We start from the raw sequence: 17,684 nt of genomic DNA on the forward strand, positions 1-17,684 counted from the left end.
ATGCAGAAAATCAACTCCTTTATGGATCAAAATTATTGAGTCTGATCCATAAATTTTCTAATTGATTTTCTGCGACACAAAATCCTTTGTATTCGTAAATACAAAGAATTTTGTGCCACATAAAATCAACCATTTTATGAGTCTGATCCATATATATATATTTCTTGCAAGTTCTTTGTGCGGTATTTTAAAATAAAAAATATATATGGATCAGACTAAATGAGTCTGATCTTACGATATTTAATACAAACAAGATACTCTTTCCATTTTTATACGTCTGAATTTATAATTTCTATGAATAAAAAATTTCCTCTTGACTGAGTTTATTAAATTTCGGTTCAGTTTTAATTCGGTTGAGAGTTTTAGTTAAGCTGGTTCGATTTTTATTTTTGAAAATCGAACAAAACTTTAATTTATCTATTTCAATTCAGTTTCTGATAGATAAAAATATTTCGGATATAGACGATGAATTGTGAGGCAGACGAGATAAGCTGAGACATGCGAAAGACGACGCGAACGTGCATGTGCTCTGGAAAGCGTACGGGTGGCTTGTCGCGCATATTGCATGCCCAGCCAATTTTATCTGAAATTTATAATGGGATATTTTGCGGTGAGTTATCCATGACAAACTATGTGACGAGTCAGGAAATTAGATTACGAGATAAATTCTCGATTCATTTTGCCTCGTGCCAGGAAATCAGATCGGACTCGATCGTTATGCAAAGCACGCAAGTCTCGCTTTCTACTACGGGCTTAGCACCGCTGTCAAGTCCAATGAACACGTCTTGTAATTGGAATTCAAATCCTCTGAGATATCTCAAAGTTTGCGTGACTTTATGGAAAATCCAAACCGTTTAAATACGTTCTGCACGAATCCCAAAGCACACATAATACTGACCCCCTACATCACCCCGAATAGGCACCGGACACGTCGGTCACGCAAAAGTTGAGATATCTCAGAGGATACGCACTCTTGTAATTGTGGGGCTGCTGAAGTTGGTCTTTTGATCTTCTGCAGGATCGGCACTGCATAATTTTGTGTTAACCTTGAAAATTAGTATTTCTTATCCGCTACACATAGTATTACAATAATTTCAATTCAGCTAGCTTTTATTTTTGCATATAGGACCCTTATAATTTCAACAACGGTACAGTTTTTTTTTTTGTAAATTATCGTTGTTTTCATAAAAATGTTACTCCGATATTTTTTCCTGCAACATTCGTACAATCATTAGGAACAAAACAACTATTATATGGAATATATATATATATATATATTTGTTGCCCGTCTCCACATTTTTTTTTCTTAAATTCCCTGGTTTAGTCCCCTCGAATGTGGGAAACTTTTATATTTAGTTCAAACTAATTTGTTTGCAGTGCTATTTTTTTCTTGAAAAACTTTTAGATATACTAACAAGGGTAAATTTTGGAGGTCACTAAACTTTGTTACTTGTCACGAATTGGTCACTCAAATTTGATTTATCCCATCTTAGTCACTCAACTTTATTATTTGTTCCAATCAAGTTCCTCTATACTTCTCCATTCAAAATCTTAACGGAATATTCTCATTCCGTCCAAAATATTAACAGAATATACTCATTCCCTTCAAAATATTAACATAATGAGCATATTACATCCAAAATACTAACGGAATAAGCATATTCCGTTAAGATTTTGGATGAAAAAATATAGAGAAACTTGATTGGAACAAATAACAAAGTTGAGTGACTAAAAATGAACAAATCAAACTTGAATGACTAATTCGTAACAAATAACAAAGTTTAGTGACCTGTAATGAAATTTACCCTACTAAAAAATATGTCTCAAGTTTTCTCATGTTTGAACTGAATGACATTATATTGGACGGCCAATTATATAAAATTACTGTTCCTTTTTACGTTACGTACTAATTTTTTTACTATTCGAGTCAACCATGCTTCATTTCAAATTATACGTACGCAACTTTTGACTAACTATCAGATCGTTGAATAATAAATTTCTCTGTTGTAATAAGAGAGGTAGGATTTGAAAAGCAAAGACCTCCACCTCTATTTTTTACTAAAAAAAAAAAACTTTGTAGTATTCCATAAAAGGATTCTATTTCATCATTTTCGGGTTATAAAATGTTATTAACTTATTCAATCAATTTTTCGGAGAAATATTTGTTGCAGGTCTTTTTGAAAAAGTTCACCTATTGCATGATAAATAAAATTTTAGAATCCAAGCTCAGATGCTCGTGTGAATGTGAAGCTAAACTGAGGGACGAGAAGGTGTGTGTCGGCAGGAGAAGATTCGGGTCAATCGGCTTCCATTTATATTTACTTTTTTTTAGATTTAATATAATTTTATATAGAGCAAGATATTTTGAGTATTTTAAAATTAATTCTCATTTAGCATAGACTTTTTATATTATTAACCCTCAATTTATATTTAATTTTCATAACTTAAAAGTCTGATTATACTCTTGACTCTTGAGTGATTATACTCTTCAGTGTTAGGCTCGCTCATTATAAACAACTAAAAGGAACTTGCACATAAGACGTTTTTTTTTTCTTTTATTTTTTATATTTATTTTGAAGTAATGAAAAATTACAGTAGATAAAACTTTGTATTTCTAAAGTCAAAACATATAATTGCTGGATATCAATAATAAATATGTATGAAAATAAGATGTAACTGTTTTCTCCTTATAATTTTAACTTGATAAGAGAAATTGATGCCCCTTTTATGTTTTTTCAAGGTCATGTTCGGCTGTAGTAAAAAACAGTTTTAAAATTTTGCAATCTCATTTCCATTTTTTTTGCCTCCGTCCACTGAACAGGTCCTAAATGAGCGATGAGAGTTAAGTAGCGCAACATTTTTAATTTCAATATTTATTGTAAAGAATTTTCTCTGTCTCAAGTTTTAAATTCATAACTTCTTATATAAGATATATGTGCCTTTGCCACTAGATTAAAGATTGATTTTTTTCATTAATATTTTTTTCATGTTAATTGAATGATTGTGTACAAGTACAATACGCATGTATTTTGTCTCTCTGTTATTTGATTAAACTATTATAAAAAAATAAAGACCATGTATGAAGTGTCATTCATACTTAACATTCAAACTCATGTATAAATCGTCGTATTTTAAGATGTAGCCACCCAAGATTTCTATATCTTTTGCTAAAAATATTAAGCAATAATTCTTATTTAAGTATAATAATATTAAGGATGCATACATATTTAATATCTTATCGTCATAAATTATAACGCTTTTAAAAAACTCCATTTAGTAAAAAAATACGAGCAGAAACGAGCTAGTTCGCATCCCCAGTTTCGCGATCTAGTCATACAAACTGTACACGAGATGAAAATGCAAAGCAATAAAAAAAAAAAAAAAATAGAAGGCCGGGACTGAGGCAGCAAAAAAAATGGACGATGGATTGCGAATCAAAATTGGGGGTGGTCAAGTTGGATTTTCCATTTGCGCTGGTCCTTGGAAAGAGAGAGAATTATTGGTTTATTCCATCCGAATCCAATGGACAGCTGAGAAGTGGAAAAGCATATGCCGGAAAGTTATTCCCATCGAAAATTCGAATGCTATGCTGGGAATATACGATTCCATCCAAACACCTCCTCAACTCTCAACCTCAATCTTAAGCCTCAGCTTGTTAAATTGAGATTCCAACGCCACCATCCCACCCTTCCCCTGACTCTCTCTCTTGAGTTTAGTTTTAGTTTTCCTTCCAATCAATCAATCAAAACATATAATACCAAAATATTAAAACTATTAATCATACCAGAGACAAAGAGAGAGAAGAGAGAGAAGAGAGAGAGCGAGTCTCGTTTCCTCTCCCTCCCGAGGTCCTCCCGGTTCCCTTCCCACGCAAAAGAAAGACAATTGTTAGAGAGATTATAAAACAAAAGATCTCTCGTTGCGTTGGGTTCTGACCCGACGGCTTCTCTCTCCCCCAGCAGCCCCCACTGGCAGCCCCTAACTCTTATTATTACATTTAATTTAATTTTTATATTTATTTATCGTTACTGTCTGCCCTGCGTGCCTTCCTGTTTGCCTGCCTTTCGATCGGTCGATTGATCCACGAAGAAAACAGCAGAATTCGTACCTATTGATTTGATTCGATTTGATCGCGAGTAAGGAAAAAGGAAATATGACGATGGAGGATGCGAATGACATGGAGGCGCCTCCGCTGCTGCACCACGACTCCGCCGACTGGGCTGACGTTCCCCGCCGCATTGCGCTCTTCGTCGAGCCTTCCCCTTTCGCGTTCGTTCTCTTCTCTACCTTTCTCTCAACATTTCCCTTTATTTTATAGATAATTTAATGAATCCATTTTTTCTTCCCTATTTCCCTATTTGTTGTTCGCTGAAGCTTCTATCTCCTAGTCAACGCTAGATTTCATCTTTCAGATCAAGAAACACAATAAACCTCTTCATTCTAATTATCCTTCCCTTTCACATTGAACGCATTACTCGTTCAATCTCTGTCCATCCTTACTCCTTAGACAAATCAATTCAGTCACTTCTATGCTTCAGATTTGTCAGTTCACTTCATTCAACCCTGATTCTAAACTACGTTTTGTGTTGTTGCAGATACATCTCTGGGTACAAGAACCGCTTTCAGAATTTCATCAAGCATCTGCGTGAAATGGGGGACGAGGTACATGAGCTTCCTTCCTTTTATCTCCTGTTGATATGATGCGATGCGATGAGATGCCAGAATGATCCATTGGAGAATCTCAATTTCAATTTTAGTAGATTGATCCATTGACTGATTGTTATAATTAAATTTATCATCTTACCCTGTCAGGTCCTTGTAGTGACGACCCACGAGGGAGTGCCCAAGGATTTCTACGGAGCCAAAGTCATTGGTTCTTGGAGGTAAGCCAATCAATTTCAATTGCCCCTTATCATAACAAAAATATGTCTTTCTTTTCGCTCATGTATGTTGTTCATTTCCTTCTGATTTCTCTTTAAAATTGTGTTGGCCAAATTAAATAGCACGATGATATTTAACATTTATGCTATGCTCACTGATGGACAGTGCTGCTTCTTTTTTAATTCAGTTTTCCATGCCCGATGTACCAAAACGTTCCGCTCTCATTGGCTCTCAGCCCAAGAATCTTTCAAGAGGTTGCCAAGTTTAAGCCTGACATTATCCATGCCACCTCACCAGGCATTATGGTACTTACTGTCCTAACAGATTTTACTACACACTCTTTCTCAGTTTTTGCTCTTTATATATATATATATTTTTTTAGATATTTGGTGCTCTTGCAATTGCTAAAATGCTTTCTCTTCCTATGGTGATGTCCTATCACACTCATCTTCCAGCGTAAGTTCCTAATCCAACTGCCCGGGCTTTCATTTTTTTAATCCAATCCTGTGCATATAGATATAGCTTCATCTCTTGTATAGCTAACAGAACTTTAACAGCATCATGCCACAATACATATATTGGTTTATATATCATAAATGCACCAAATGATTATTGGTTTATATTTATTCCATTGGTATAACATTTTTTTATGCACAATAAAACAAAATGGAAGTCAGTCTAGAGTGGTTTATCAGATCTCTGACCAATATTGTCTCAAACTAGAATTAATACATACCAGTGATCCTTTTTTGTTAATTGCTACATCTTTTGCTGAGGTTTATTGAATCCTTTCACATTTTTGTTGGGCAGATATATTCCCAGATACACCTTCAATTGGTTAGTGGAACCTATGTGGCAGCTTATTGGTACTTATCTCTTGTTTTTACCTCCTATTTTTTAGCTCACTACCGCTCAATATCCAAGACTGTTACTAATCTTTATCATTTTCTTGCTCATATGAAAGGGTTTCTCCATAGGTCAGCCGATCTTACACTGGTGCCATCTATTGCCATTGCGAAGGATTTTGAAACAGCCAAAGTTTTATCATGTATGTGGACTACTTTAAGTCTTATATGATTGTTTATGCTAACCTCTTCTTTTTACTATAATAATTATGTTTTTATTTTGAACTTATTGTACCTTTTGCATTTCCAGCTAGCAGAATAAGGCTGTGGAACAAGGGTGTTGACTCTGACAGCTTCCATCCCCAATACCGTAGCCATGAGATGCGTGTCAAGCTAACGTAAATTGTCCTTGGCTATCTATCTCTCTATAAATATCAGTACAGTCGATAAATATGTTGGTGTTTCAGTTGTGATTGTTGGGTATCAACTTTTTATTATATTTGTAGTGAGGGTGAGCCAGAAAAGCCATTGGTGATTCATGTGGGACGCATTGGTCTCGAGAAGAACTTGGATTTTCTCAAGAGGTGGTTATTTGCTTTTTTGTTCTAAGAAATTGTCATGGATCTATTTGGGACTTTGTGATGATATCCAAAATTAAGAATTGTGGTATCTTTAAGCTGTTATAATGATTGCTTAAATTACTCAGGGTCATGGAAAGGCTGCCAGGAGTTAGAATCGCTTTCGTTGGAGATGGACCCTACAGGTATGCTATTCCACATGCATGCTTTGAGAATTTGTTTGTCAAAAGGGGCTCTTAATTAAGAAATATTTAAATTAAGGTGGCCTATAAAGGCTGCATGCATGTGAAGAGAGAGAAAGAGAGGAACTGATGTATTAATTTTTTTTTTTTTTTGTGCGTGTGTGTGTGCGTGCGGTGAGAGCAGACAAGAGCTGGAAAAGTTGTTCAAGGGAATGCCGGCCGTGTTCACAGGGATGTTGTCAGGAGAGGAGCTGTCACGGGCATATGCTAGCGCGGATATGTTCGTGATGCCATCAGAGTCGGAGACACTGGGGCAGGTGGTGTTGGAGTCGATGTCGTCGGCAGTACCGGTGGTGGCAGCGCGGGCAGGGGGCATCCCAGACATCATCCCGGCTGATGAGGAGGGCAGGACGGGCTTCCTTTTCTCTCCAGGGGACCTGGACGACTGCCTGGCCAAGGTCAAGCGTCTCCTTTCTGAGCCTGACCTCCGGGAGGCTATGGGCCACGCTGCCAGGGAGGACACCGAGAAGTATGACTGGAGAGCTGCCTCCAAGAAGATCCGCAACGAACACTACAGCACTGCTGTCTCCTACTGGAGGCGCAGCAGGGGGCCCTCAGCCGCTAGGTCTTAGCTCTCTCTCACCTCTCCACGCTCGCTCTTTCTGCTGCCCTGCGTTATTTTCTAGTCTAGGGTTTGCGAATGGCAAAGAAAAAAAAAAACAGAAACCATATGAATATATTGTATGTCCATCCTCTGTAGTTTGGATGGGAGAGTGTTTCGATGACCTGGCTTCGTGCGCATGCATATATTCTCCATAAAGTTTGCACGGGCTTTTGGCTGTTTTTTTCTCTACATTGCTGTACATTAGGGATAATAGTGTCAGAAAGTTTATTAGGTATTAATGGCGCAGTGTAAGCTTAATTATTGTAATGGCACAGCTATTTGCTTTTCTGTTTTCCTGATGAAATAATCTTTCATGTGTGTTGCCTCTCCATGCATTCTTTTTATTGTGTGCTTACGATGAAGTTTCCTATGTACTTAGTTTTACTTGGATGAAGTGAATGAAGTTGTTATTGTAATTTGTTTTGCCTTTTATTTCTCAGGACTTTAACAGCTTGTAGACAACAAATTTGTTGAAAGATTCTAGCCTATGAAATTTAGTGCCCTCCTATTGATGGAAAGATCCATTTGATGTCTGTACCGTTAAGCTTGTTATTTTGGGGGCGGTTTTTTTTTTAACCTCATTGTCCGACTGTTGATTTGATTGGGTTAAATAGTAGGACCATCAATCTTTCTTTCATTAATCTTTTGTTTTGTAATAATCAGCTCAAGAGCCGCCTGCTTTCATTATGAACGAAGGAAAAGCCATGTTATGTCCAAACACTAGTCAACCGCAGCAAAGTACTAATAAAAAAAGGAACCCAATTTTTTTTTTTTTTGATGAAAAAAAGAACCCAATATCTGAATATCAGCTTGCTTGTCAGCAGAAAAAGGGAAAAAGCAATGAAACAGAAAAGTCATTCACAGGTACCGGTACCAAAGTACTTGTATTCTCTCTAAAGAAAAAGCAGCAATTACCCAAGGTATGGATTACACTTATCACAAGCATCCCAGATAGAGAAAATTTAATGAGAAATATTCAAAGCAGCAAATAACTGGTACAGGCCCTTCCAGTTGCAGAGGCAATTGCGATTCCTGCACCCCCTTTGACATAATCTGCAGCACATGTTTTTTTTTTTTTTTTACTGTCATCCTCCATAGCCCCTGTCCGAACAAGTATCTCTAGAGAAATATCTTCAATCCTCCTCCTGATTGAAAACGAGAAATATCTCTCCTCCTTGAGCAACGGCGTCATCGAGGAAAGAGATGACGCTCTGTTGATTGGGAAAGGGCTGGGGAGCAGAGAGGTGGCTGTCCAAGTTGTACCAGACACCACGTATGTTCTTCAAGGTGAGCCAGTGCCTGGAGGTCCAGAACCCCCTGAGGCGGGAGATGGTGGTATTGAGCATGATGCCCATGAGATCAGGGGAGGCCAGGTCGATGGTGGCGGCTGGGGTGCGGCGGTCGTGCCAGAGCACCTTTTTCTTTGGGGGGCCGTCGAGGGCGGCCAAGAGGACGTTGACGTCGTAGTTGCCGCTGAGAACGTTGTGGTGGGGCGTGAATAGGGAGGGCATAATCTGTCTCTTCCTTTGTGGATCCTCCAAGAAGAGGTGCTCTGCGAGGGCGTTGAGTCGAGGTCGGGTGAAGGCATCCTTTTGCTGGAACAGATTATTCAGTGCGTGCAACAGGCACAGCTGCAATCTCTGCCTCTCGTGGTACACCAAACTACCATCCGCATCCGACTCTGACATTACAATTCTATTCCTCTTCTCCTTCCACCTCCCCCCGTTTTTTTTTTTTTTGAGGAGACCTCTCCGCGGCTGAGGGCGTATCCTCTGAGATATCTCAATTTTTGCGTGACCGACGTGTCCGGTGCCTATTCAGCGATTGCACGGGGGGAGTATTATTTGTGCTTTGAGATTCGTGTAGAACATATTTGAACGGTTGAGATTTTTCATAAAAACACGCAAAAGTTGAGATATCTCAGAGGATTGAATTTTCCTCGGCTCGTCTCTCTTCGTATTAAATAAATAAAATAAAAATAATAGATGATTGATATATTAAAATATTAAATTAATAAAAAGAAAGCAACACGTCTTGTATTGAGCGTTTTTTTTTTCACTGAAAACAATATATTTCTTTTGTATTGAGTGTTATTTGTATTTGTACACCAGCCCAAGTGCCCAACAACTTTTACTCTCTTGAGTCTTGACAATGGCAGTCCTCTTCTCTCATAAGAAATCACTCACTTTCAATTTTTTTAGTTTTAGAAAATTAATAAATATTTTTTATAAAACCGTAAAGAGGACCAATTTTTTGTAATAATATCATAGAACTAGAAGACAACAAATTGTAGAGGATACAAAACTTTAAATCTCCCTCAAAGAAAATGAGAAGAGAGATCGGAGAAAAGGAAAAAAATGAAAAAAAAAAGAAAAAAGAAAGAAAGGAGGTTGTTTGTAATATATTTTGCGGAAGGATGAAATCGTATTGGTTCCAAATTTTTAATAAAGGACTGAATATGTATATCCTGATCTCCTGGACAGCTGCGAATTCGCATCCTCTGCGGATACGTCGGTCACGCAAAATATGAAGATAATATGAGATATCTCAGAGATACGTACTCAATAGCTACCGGAATTTTAAGAAAAAAGAACCGAACATGTATGATTTTGAGTCAAATGTTCCCCCGGTACCTGAGGTACAATTAAAAATAATGGACGACTCAGATTAATTCCAGCTAGGCCAAACTCAATCTGCAGTCAGTTGGAACTGTATGGTGTCTGCTTTGAGATTCGTGTCACGTGAAAAGAGCGGTAACTGGGGGATACGGACTCTATGATTCTTTCTACGTCATATAAATTTTTCGTCATCTTTTTTATTAATTAAAAAATATTTATTACTTTCTAAAATAAAAAAATTCTGCTTGCATCGCCATCTTTTCTGTTATTTCTTTTCTTTTGTTCTAGCATTTAATGAGTTAAATAATAAATTAATACATTTTTGTTCGCGTGTGAGACGGAGATCGAGAGAGAAAAGGAAAAAGGGAGAGGGAGGGGATCAAGGCAAAGAAACGATAGAAAGAGAAGAGAAGATATGTCAGATGCGCTGATCAACGGCCTGGCTGGCGCCGGAGGCGGCATCATAGCTCAGCTCCTGACCTACCCGCTGCAAACCGTACGTAATTACTCCCTTTCTCCCTTCTTTCCCTCTTTCTCATCTCTTTTTACTAATTCAAAAGAAAAAAAGAAGAAGTTAAATGTGAAACAAGTCAATTGAGTAGGTAGGTAGGTTAGGTTGATCCTACACGACACGGCACTACAGAAGCCTCCTCGATCATCATCTCTTATTCTTCTTCTTCTTTGCAGGTGAACACACGTCAGCAGACGGAGCGCGATCCCTTCAAGTGCACTCGCACTGATGGCACTCTTCGCCAGATGTACCTGGTACGGTGTCCGTCTTTTCTCCTCCTCCTTCCTCTCTAATTAATATTTAATTAATTTGTTAGATTGATTGATCAATTGATCGGCTTACTTTTAGTATAGCATTAGCAATTACCAATACTTGTAAACCTTTCCTAAGTAAACCAAACCAAAACAAAACAACAGGTCGTGAAGAATGAGGGATGGGAGCGCCTCTACGGTGGCCTCACGCCTTCTCTTGTTGGCACCGCCGCTTCCCAGGTATGCTTTTTACCCTTATTCGCTCTCATCTCCTTTTTTTTTGTTAATTATTTTCATGTCAAATTTGTTACAATCATATGCCTTTTGGTCTTTTCTTGGATGCATGCAGGGTGTATATTATTATTTCTACCAGATATTTAGGGACCGAGCAGAATCAGCAGCGCTCGCTCGTTTCAAGAAAGGAACTGGCGATGGATCTGTTGGAATTCTCGAGTCTCTTCTTGTTGCTGCACTTGCCGGGTGATGCATTCTCTTTCTCCATTCTTTCTACCACACCATGTCTGTTTTCCATGGTCAAGAAATATCTTTCTCCAGTCAATCCTACATGACAAAAACCCAATTAATTCATGTTTTAAGTAGATGTTCTGTGTTTGTGATGTTTTATGATGCTTATACTCTCTTGTTAATTCTCCTATGTTTGCAGATGTGTAAATGTTCTGCTAACTAATCCAATCTGGGTTGTTGTCGCTCGGATGCAGGTACAAATTAATTATTCCTAGAGGGGAAAGTCAAAAGTGTAATAATACAAAATCAAAATGCTTTACTAATCTGATGCTTGGATGATTTTGCCCCTTAGACTCATAAAAAGACAAGGAAAGAAACGACAGCTGTTGATGGTTTGCCTGCTGTCCTGCATCAAGTCCCACAACCTGCCCTTGTCGAAAATTCTCCTTGCAAAACCAGCCAAGTGGTATGTACAGCACCCTAAAATATACAATATATAGCTTGTAGTTCCTTCTAAACTCAGAAGATCATGTTTGAATAATACCATTGTCATTATGACATTATAAGTCTCTCATGCTATGGCTGTGACTGGATCGGGATCGAGTTGTGTGGTCTGTGTATATTCATAGGCATCTGTGAAGCTGTTTTTCCTAAATAAAATTTTACTTTTTATCTCATGTACTATTGTTGGTTCTTGCCTTTTTGTGTTATATGAATCTAATATATTGAGTAGGTATATCATAGGACAGTTAATCGATGCCATAGTTTCTGCGTAGAGAAGTCAATATTGATGGACTTTGCATTGTAGTAATTGGTTTCTGTTCTTATGGGCTGATGTTAATGCTTTATTGAGTGCTGCAGGTACATGAACTTTACAACGAAGCAGGTTTTTTGGGTTTTTGGAAGGGCGTAGTGCCTACACTTATTATGGTAAGTTATCTCAGTTTCTTATTTCTTGTTTGGATTTTTCCCTGGCTGTTATCTTTTAGCCTTTGTTTTATTTATAGTCAGTCATCTCTTATGTAGGTAAGTAACCCTGCAATTCAGTTTATGCTGTATGAGACGCTACTAAAAAATTTGAAAAAGAAGCGGGCTACCAACTTGAAAGGTGCTGATGGTTTAAGCGCTCTTGAGGTAAATAATATGATATATACATGTGTGTTGAATATTAATCCTAATGTAATGTTTTCCATTAAGGACTTTGGAATTTGCACTAATTAAAAGTTTGAATCTATAGCGCTGAAATTGCATGTATATGGGGATAATTCAGTGAATCATAGGTTGTATTCTTTAAAGGTCTTTATAGATGTTGCTTTTGGAATTGTAATTCAGCATCATAGACTTGTTCTTTAATATTTGAAATTTTGTATTTCAGATTTTTTTTCTAGGAGCTCTTGCTAAGCTCGGTGCAACTATTGCCACTTACCCCTTTTTGGTCGTGAAGGTACCTACCAATGGTCATATCTTTCTTTTTGTCTTTTAACTCTTGTACAGAGACATGCTTGAAACTAAGGATGAATTATTGGTGTTCGGCAGGCTAGGCTTCAGGTAAGACCAAAGGTGGAGAATGACAAGCAAAGGCAATACAAAGGTACTGTTTGTCAGAACAAAGTTAAATATTGTTTTGTTGTGTTGTCAAGCAAGTAATTTGGAGGGTATGTATCCACACCACTATGCAGGCACGTTAGATGCAATAAGAAAGATGATAAAGTACGAAGGTGCATGGGTGCTGTACAAAGGAATGAGCACAAAAATAGTGCAGAGTGTGTTTTCAGCCGCTGTGCTCTTCATGGTGAAAGAGGAGCTTGTCAAGGCAGCCCACTTAGTTGTCACTGGGGGCCTCAGCCTCGGCCTTGTCCGGCCTTCAAAACCCACGCCATCTCGTCTCTCTAGATAATAAATAAAGACTTTGAAGGAATAAAACGAGAGTTATATATTGGAGAATGACAAGCGAAGGCCATCTGCAATTTTTTTTTGCCTTCATCTTTTATTTTGTTTGTTTTTTTTATATGCACGTATAAGGTGCTTGCAATTGGCACAACGGGCATTGTTTGTAAGAAATCATCACAGGAATAGATGAGATGGTTGGAATTTATAAATGTTACGGAAGTTGTATTTAGTTTAGGGCAGGAATGAATGCCAAGGTGTAATAAAGCCGAAATTTTTAAATATATCATTATTCAAAAAATAATAAACTAAAACACCATTTTTTTTTGAAAATTATAAAAATGACATGGCCGCATCCCCTAGAAGCGGCTACCTTTTAAGTGGCCGCATCTAGGAAAAGCGGGTAGAATTTTGGGCCGCTTCTACGGAATGCGGCTATGGCCGCTTCTACGGAATGCGGCTATGGCCGCTTCTAGGGGCTGCGGTCACCTAATTATTATTTTTTTTCAGAATGTATTTTTTATTTATTTTGTTTTTGTTTTGATTTATTGTGTTTTTGGTTTTGATTTATTTGTTGTTTTTTGTTTTTTTTTTAAAATAGTTGTGATTGTTTTTTTGTTTCTTATTTTGAAAATATTTTACTTTTGTCGAAAGAAATTAAGATGTTGTTACGTTTAAATTTTAATGTGATGCCAAAATGATAAAAGATAAAAGCGGAATAGTACGATAAATAAACTGTATCTGACAAAATAAGCATCTTGATATAACAAATCACAGTATCTGACATCACTATAGAAAAAAAAAATGAATACTACAACCTAATAGTCAGAAGGAGTGAACGGCTTACCTGCTGGTCCTCATACTCCAAATCAAAACTACAATCGGTGTATGATCATCCATAGAATCATTTGAGTTATCGAGCGACTGCTGGTCCTCTGCCTGAGCATCCTCTACCTGAGCATCCTAAATCTCAATGTCGGTCGACTGCTGGACCGAATGCTACTGTCTTTCCAGTCTCGGTAGGCGGGAATAAACCGTAGGCACATCTCATGATAAGATCCTCCATGGAGATGGGAGGATACTGCGTGGAGGTGCCAGCATTTAAAAAAAAAATGCACAAGTTGTATATTTTTAAAAAACATACATGCGTCTGCGTGGGCTGAGTAGAGAAGGCCTGAGTAGGGACGGTATGCTCTGCGGCGCGCTGGCGCAACGTCTCAGCACCTCTGTCAAACGCGTGACCGACAGTCTCCGCATCCCTGACTGAAGCCCAAATAGACTCGTCACCAGCGTACTGGACGTAGATATTTGGCTCATTCGATATGTCATCAATGGCATCACATCCAGACAATCCTGCACATCTCAGGAGAGAGTCGAGGCGCGTCTTGTACCCACATTGGCACACCGCAGGTACATTGTGCTTGAGGATGACTTTCCCAAGCCTCTTCCAACCCCGCACTGTGGCCATTGTCGCCGCTATGATGCAGCTCTTCACCAAATATAAGGCCTGCAAAAATGAGAGTAAAACAATATATAAATGTTGTACATATGTAAATATTGCAATTTTTTTAAAGTAAACATACCGTAGATGCAAACAGTGCGCCGGCTGGAATGATACCATGAACCCGTCCTCTCCGATCGCTCGACCTCGGTACGCGCTCGAGAGGGTTATCGGTCATACACCCCTCTAAATACACCGTGTACGCGCCATTCTCCTGATACCAATCTTTGTAAGGCCTGTATTTTTTTAAAAACAAGTAAGATATTACAATCATAAAGATTCAATAGAGACATTGAAAAAAAAAGATTCTTACACTGGCGGTACATCCATGCGACGGTGCTCCTCAGCTATGGGTGGGGCGGCAGCGGATGCCAGCTGGACGTATTCTCTGTGCCAATGCCCCCAGTCTCTGCCCGGAGAGATTTCCCTGGCAAAATGAAGCTGTCGCCAGGTGTCCTCACTAATTGGCATCGGGGGAGGAGCTGTCTGGCGCAATTCGAACTGTCTCATGACCCGTCCAGGATAATGATACTCGCAATCCGAGCTGTCTAGTAGCTGTGCATGCGGTACCCCCAACAAATCCTGGCACAAGGACCTGAAATCCCCATACTCGACGCCCGTCACAGGCTCCCCTGCTGGGTTTCGGGGTAACCAAAACTCGTTTAGCCTTGAGTTGCGGAAAGAACGTAAAACAAAAATTTTACTTCTAACTTAAGCCAAGGATTAAACGGGGTATGTCAGGAAACTTTCCAAGGCGGTCCACCTTCAGTATTCTTTTGGCATCAAAACCCAATTTAATCATTTTACAGATCTACTCCATGATTGATTTCTAAAACTTTAATCTACTTACCAATTAAATAGATTAATATAACATATTTATACCTTGTTTCCAAATCACAGTTGGAATGCAGACCGAGCGAGTAGAGCTACATCACGGGAATGATTATCCTCGGAGCACCAAACGTATGGTGCCTCTATAGGTTATCCATCAAGACTAACCAGAGAGCGGTTTATTTCGTTTGCCAGAAATACCGTAAACCATGGAATTCTGCAAAAATACTATTCACGGGGAAAAGACGAAAAACCCATAAACACGAATTTTCGGTTACTCAGTTGGATAAGACCGAGCTGGATAAGGATGATGACATGTCATGATGACGTGTCATGCGGATAAGGATGATGACGTGTCATGCGGATAAGGATGACATGTGAAAAGACAAAAATGACCTTGGCCGAAATCAATATCCATATAATTATTCTGAACAATTATATTTCTTGCGGTTGTTGTTTCGGTAACTTTTATACAACGTACCGTCTACGTTTATAAATTAACCATTGTTTTTGCTTGTCATCTTATATGACATTTATAATTTAATTATAACACGTATAATTAATTATAACCATCTTACTATTGATCATAACTAATTTATAATTAACCACAATAAGATTCTCCGATTAACTCTTATATGGTGTGACCCAATATGATATGTTGGTAGAGGCATCTGGAAAAACGCATCATGACCATCCAATTACACAGATGATGCTGTACAGTACAATATCACGATCCAGTAAACAATTTACTTGTGTCAGTTCTTTTGTCACATAGCTATCAGATCAGTTTCAAGGTAGATGTGTGTCATCCTTGCTAACTTAATCTTTTATTGATCTTGAGCAGATTATCAAATATAATTACTCTTGTAATTATACCGCATGCAGATAATCTAACTCTACCAATGGGCCTAGTGATGTTATAGCTCGTACAAAATACGAGGGACAATAGTACTTTTGGTAAACCATTACTTCCTCAGCATAAGTTATGTATACCGAAGAGCTACCGTTATAGCTACTTTTTACAGATAACGTTAGGTAACAGTCACAGATACATCTCTTATGTAGGAAGAATGAATACCTCATACTTTAGAACTTAACACTGAATGAAAGCATTAATGACACGAACACAATTCCATATAATGTTTCATTCGGGGTCTGTCAGATATCATGTTCCTGGAACATATATCTATGTGATTAAAATGACAACTCCTTGTCTATGGTTTGTAAAACTTGACCATCATTTAATCCACATACTAAACTAGTAACGGTTAATTAGTGTTCCTGCTAATTACCTCGGTTAGTGACTTCTTAAGAGTATATATCATCTTAATTATGGAGTTTCACAATTCCAGTCATGAACTCGAAATGATCCATAATACAATAATACTCAAGGCAACAAAATGATATATAATTAAACATCCAATTCATGAACAAAGCTTATGATAAATTATCGTATTATTGACTTCTAAATTATTACACTAACATCCCCGACAATAGTTATGCCCCACAGACAGCTGACATCCTGTAGGGTGACTGTCATTTCACCGTGGGGGAGATGGAATGAGTGGGTCTCGGGACGTCATCGCTCAATGAGGCCAGAGCACAATCCCTCGTCAACATTCTCCTCGGCTATTTGGGATAGCTGATATAATCCCATGGCACGCAATGTCCCAACATAGGTCGTCTGGTACTTAAGCCACATCTTGTTGTGGCGTACCGTAACTGCATCTAGTCCCTAAATTTTTAAAAATGTCAGAGCATTCATATAAATATAAATTGCAATAAAATTATAATTTTATTAATAATATAAAACTTACCCCAGTGGCAGCCTCGAAGATACGGTGCTCCGTGTTCGGGTACCAGAGAAAGTCTGACACCCGATCAGTGCGGTACCGGATACCGGGCACCACAAATGTCAACGCTTCATCGACGTACTGTGACATCTCAATAGGAGTAGGTATAGGGACTGCACCTCGACTAATTAGAATTTACAATTATTTTGGTCAATGACTAATTATTTCGATCCATAACTAATTATTTTGGTCAATAACTAATTTTTTGGACAATTACTAATTATTTCGGTCCAGAACTAATTATTTTGGTCAATAACTAGGTTTGGTACATATCTAAACCCTAAATTCTAAACCCTACTCCTAATTCTACACCTACTCCTACTCTTATTCCTAATCTAAACTAAAAATTGAAATTAGAAAAGAAGAAGAAAATTACCTGATTCGAAGGGATTGAGAACCAAATGGAATTGTGACCAAAAATGAAACCAGCGGCCACTATTTATAGGCTTGAGGGGTGGCCGCATTCCCTAGAAGCGGGCAGGGGTGGCCGCATCCCCTAGAAGCGACCATGGCCGCAACCCATAAAGGCGGCCCAAAATAGTGGCCGATTTCTGTAGATGCGGCCACCAAAACAGTGGCCGCTTCTAGGGGATGCGGTCATGTCATTTTTATAATTT

At 38.3% G+C, this 17,684-nt stretch overlaps 3 protein-coding genes across 3 annotated transcripts; 2 read left to right on the forward strand and 1 right to left on the reverse strand.

Annotated features, from left to right (window-relative positions):
• The first annotated feature begins 3,479 nt into the window (after positions 1–3,479).
• LOC144568162 (sulfoquinovosyl transferase SQD2-like) lies at positions 3,480–7,479 on the forward strand. Its single transcript, XM_078318407.1, has 11 exons — positions 3,480–4,269; positions 4,596–4,662; positions 4,813–4,883; positions 5,069–5,186; positions 5,264–5,337; positions 5,692–5,747; positions 5,846–5,929; positions 6,037–6,124; positions 6,233–6,310; positions 6,433–6,489; positions 6,671–7,479. The coding sequence occupies exons 1-11, from the start codon at positions 4,154–4,156 to the stop codon at positions 7,116–7,118; spliced, it is 1,257 nt and encodes a 418-aa protein (XP_078174533.1). The 5' UTR covers positions 3,480–4,153; the 3' UTR covers positions 7,119–7,479.
• A 512-nt stretch (positions 7,480–7,991) lies between these two features.
• JOSL (JOSEPHIN-like protein) lies at positions 7,992–8,882 on the reverse strand. The gene has a single exon (XM_078318408.1). The coding sequence runs from the start codon at positions 8,836–8,838 to the stop codon at positions 8,284–8,286; it is 555 nt and encodes a 184-aa protein (XP_078174534.1). The 5' UTR covers positions 8,839–8,882; the 3' UTR covers positions 7,992–8,283.
• A 1,187-nt stretch (positions 8,883–10,069) lies between these two features.
• PXN (Mitochondrial substrate carrier family protein) lies at positions 10,070–13,087 on the forward strand. The gene is made up of 11 exons (XM_078318361.1): positions 10,070–10,264; positions 10,456–10,533; positions 10,696–10,770; positions 10,880–11,010; positions 11,195–11,249; positions 11,348–11,461; positions 11,857–11,925; positions 12,022–12,129; positions 12,371–12,439; positions 12,532–12,586; positions 12,675–13,087. The coding sequence occupies exons 1-11, from the start codon at positions 10,184–10,186 to the stop codon at positions 12,890–12,892; spliced, it is 1,053 nt and encodes a 350-aa protein (XP_078174487.1). The 5' UTR covers positions 10,070–10,183; the 3' UTR covers positions 12,893–13,087.
• The last annotated feature ends 4,597 nt before the right edge of the window (positions 13,088–17,684 follow it).

Source organism: Carex rostrata, chromosome 17 (assembly GCF_964058835.1).
Source record: "Carex rostrata chromosome 17, lpCarRost1.2, whole genome shotgun sequence".
Taxonomy (NCBI): domain Eukaryota; kingdom Viridiplantae; phylum Streptophyta; class Magnoliopsida; order Poales; family Cyperaceae; genus Carex; species Carex rostrata.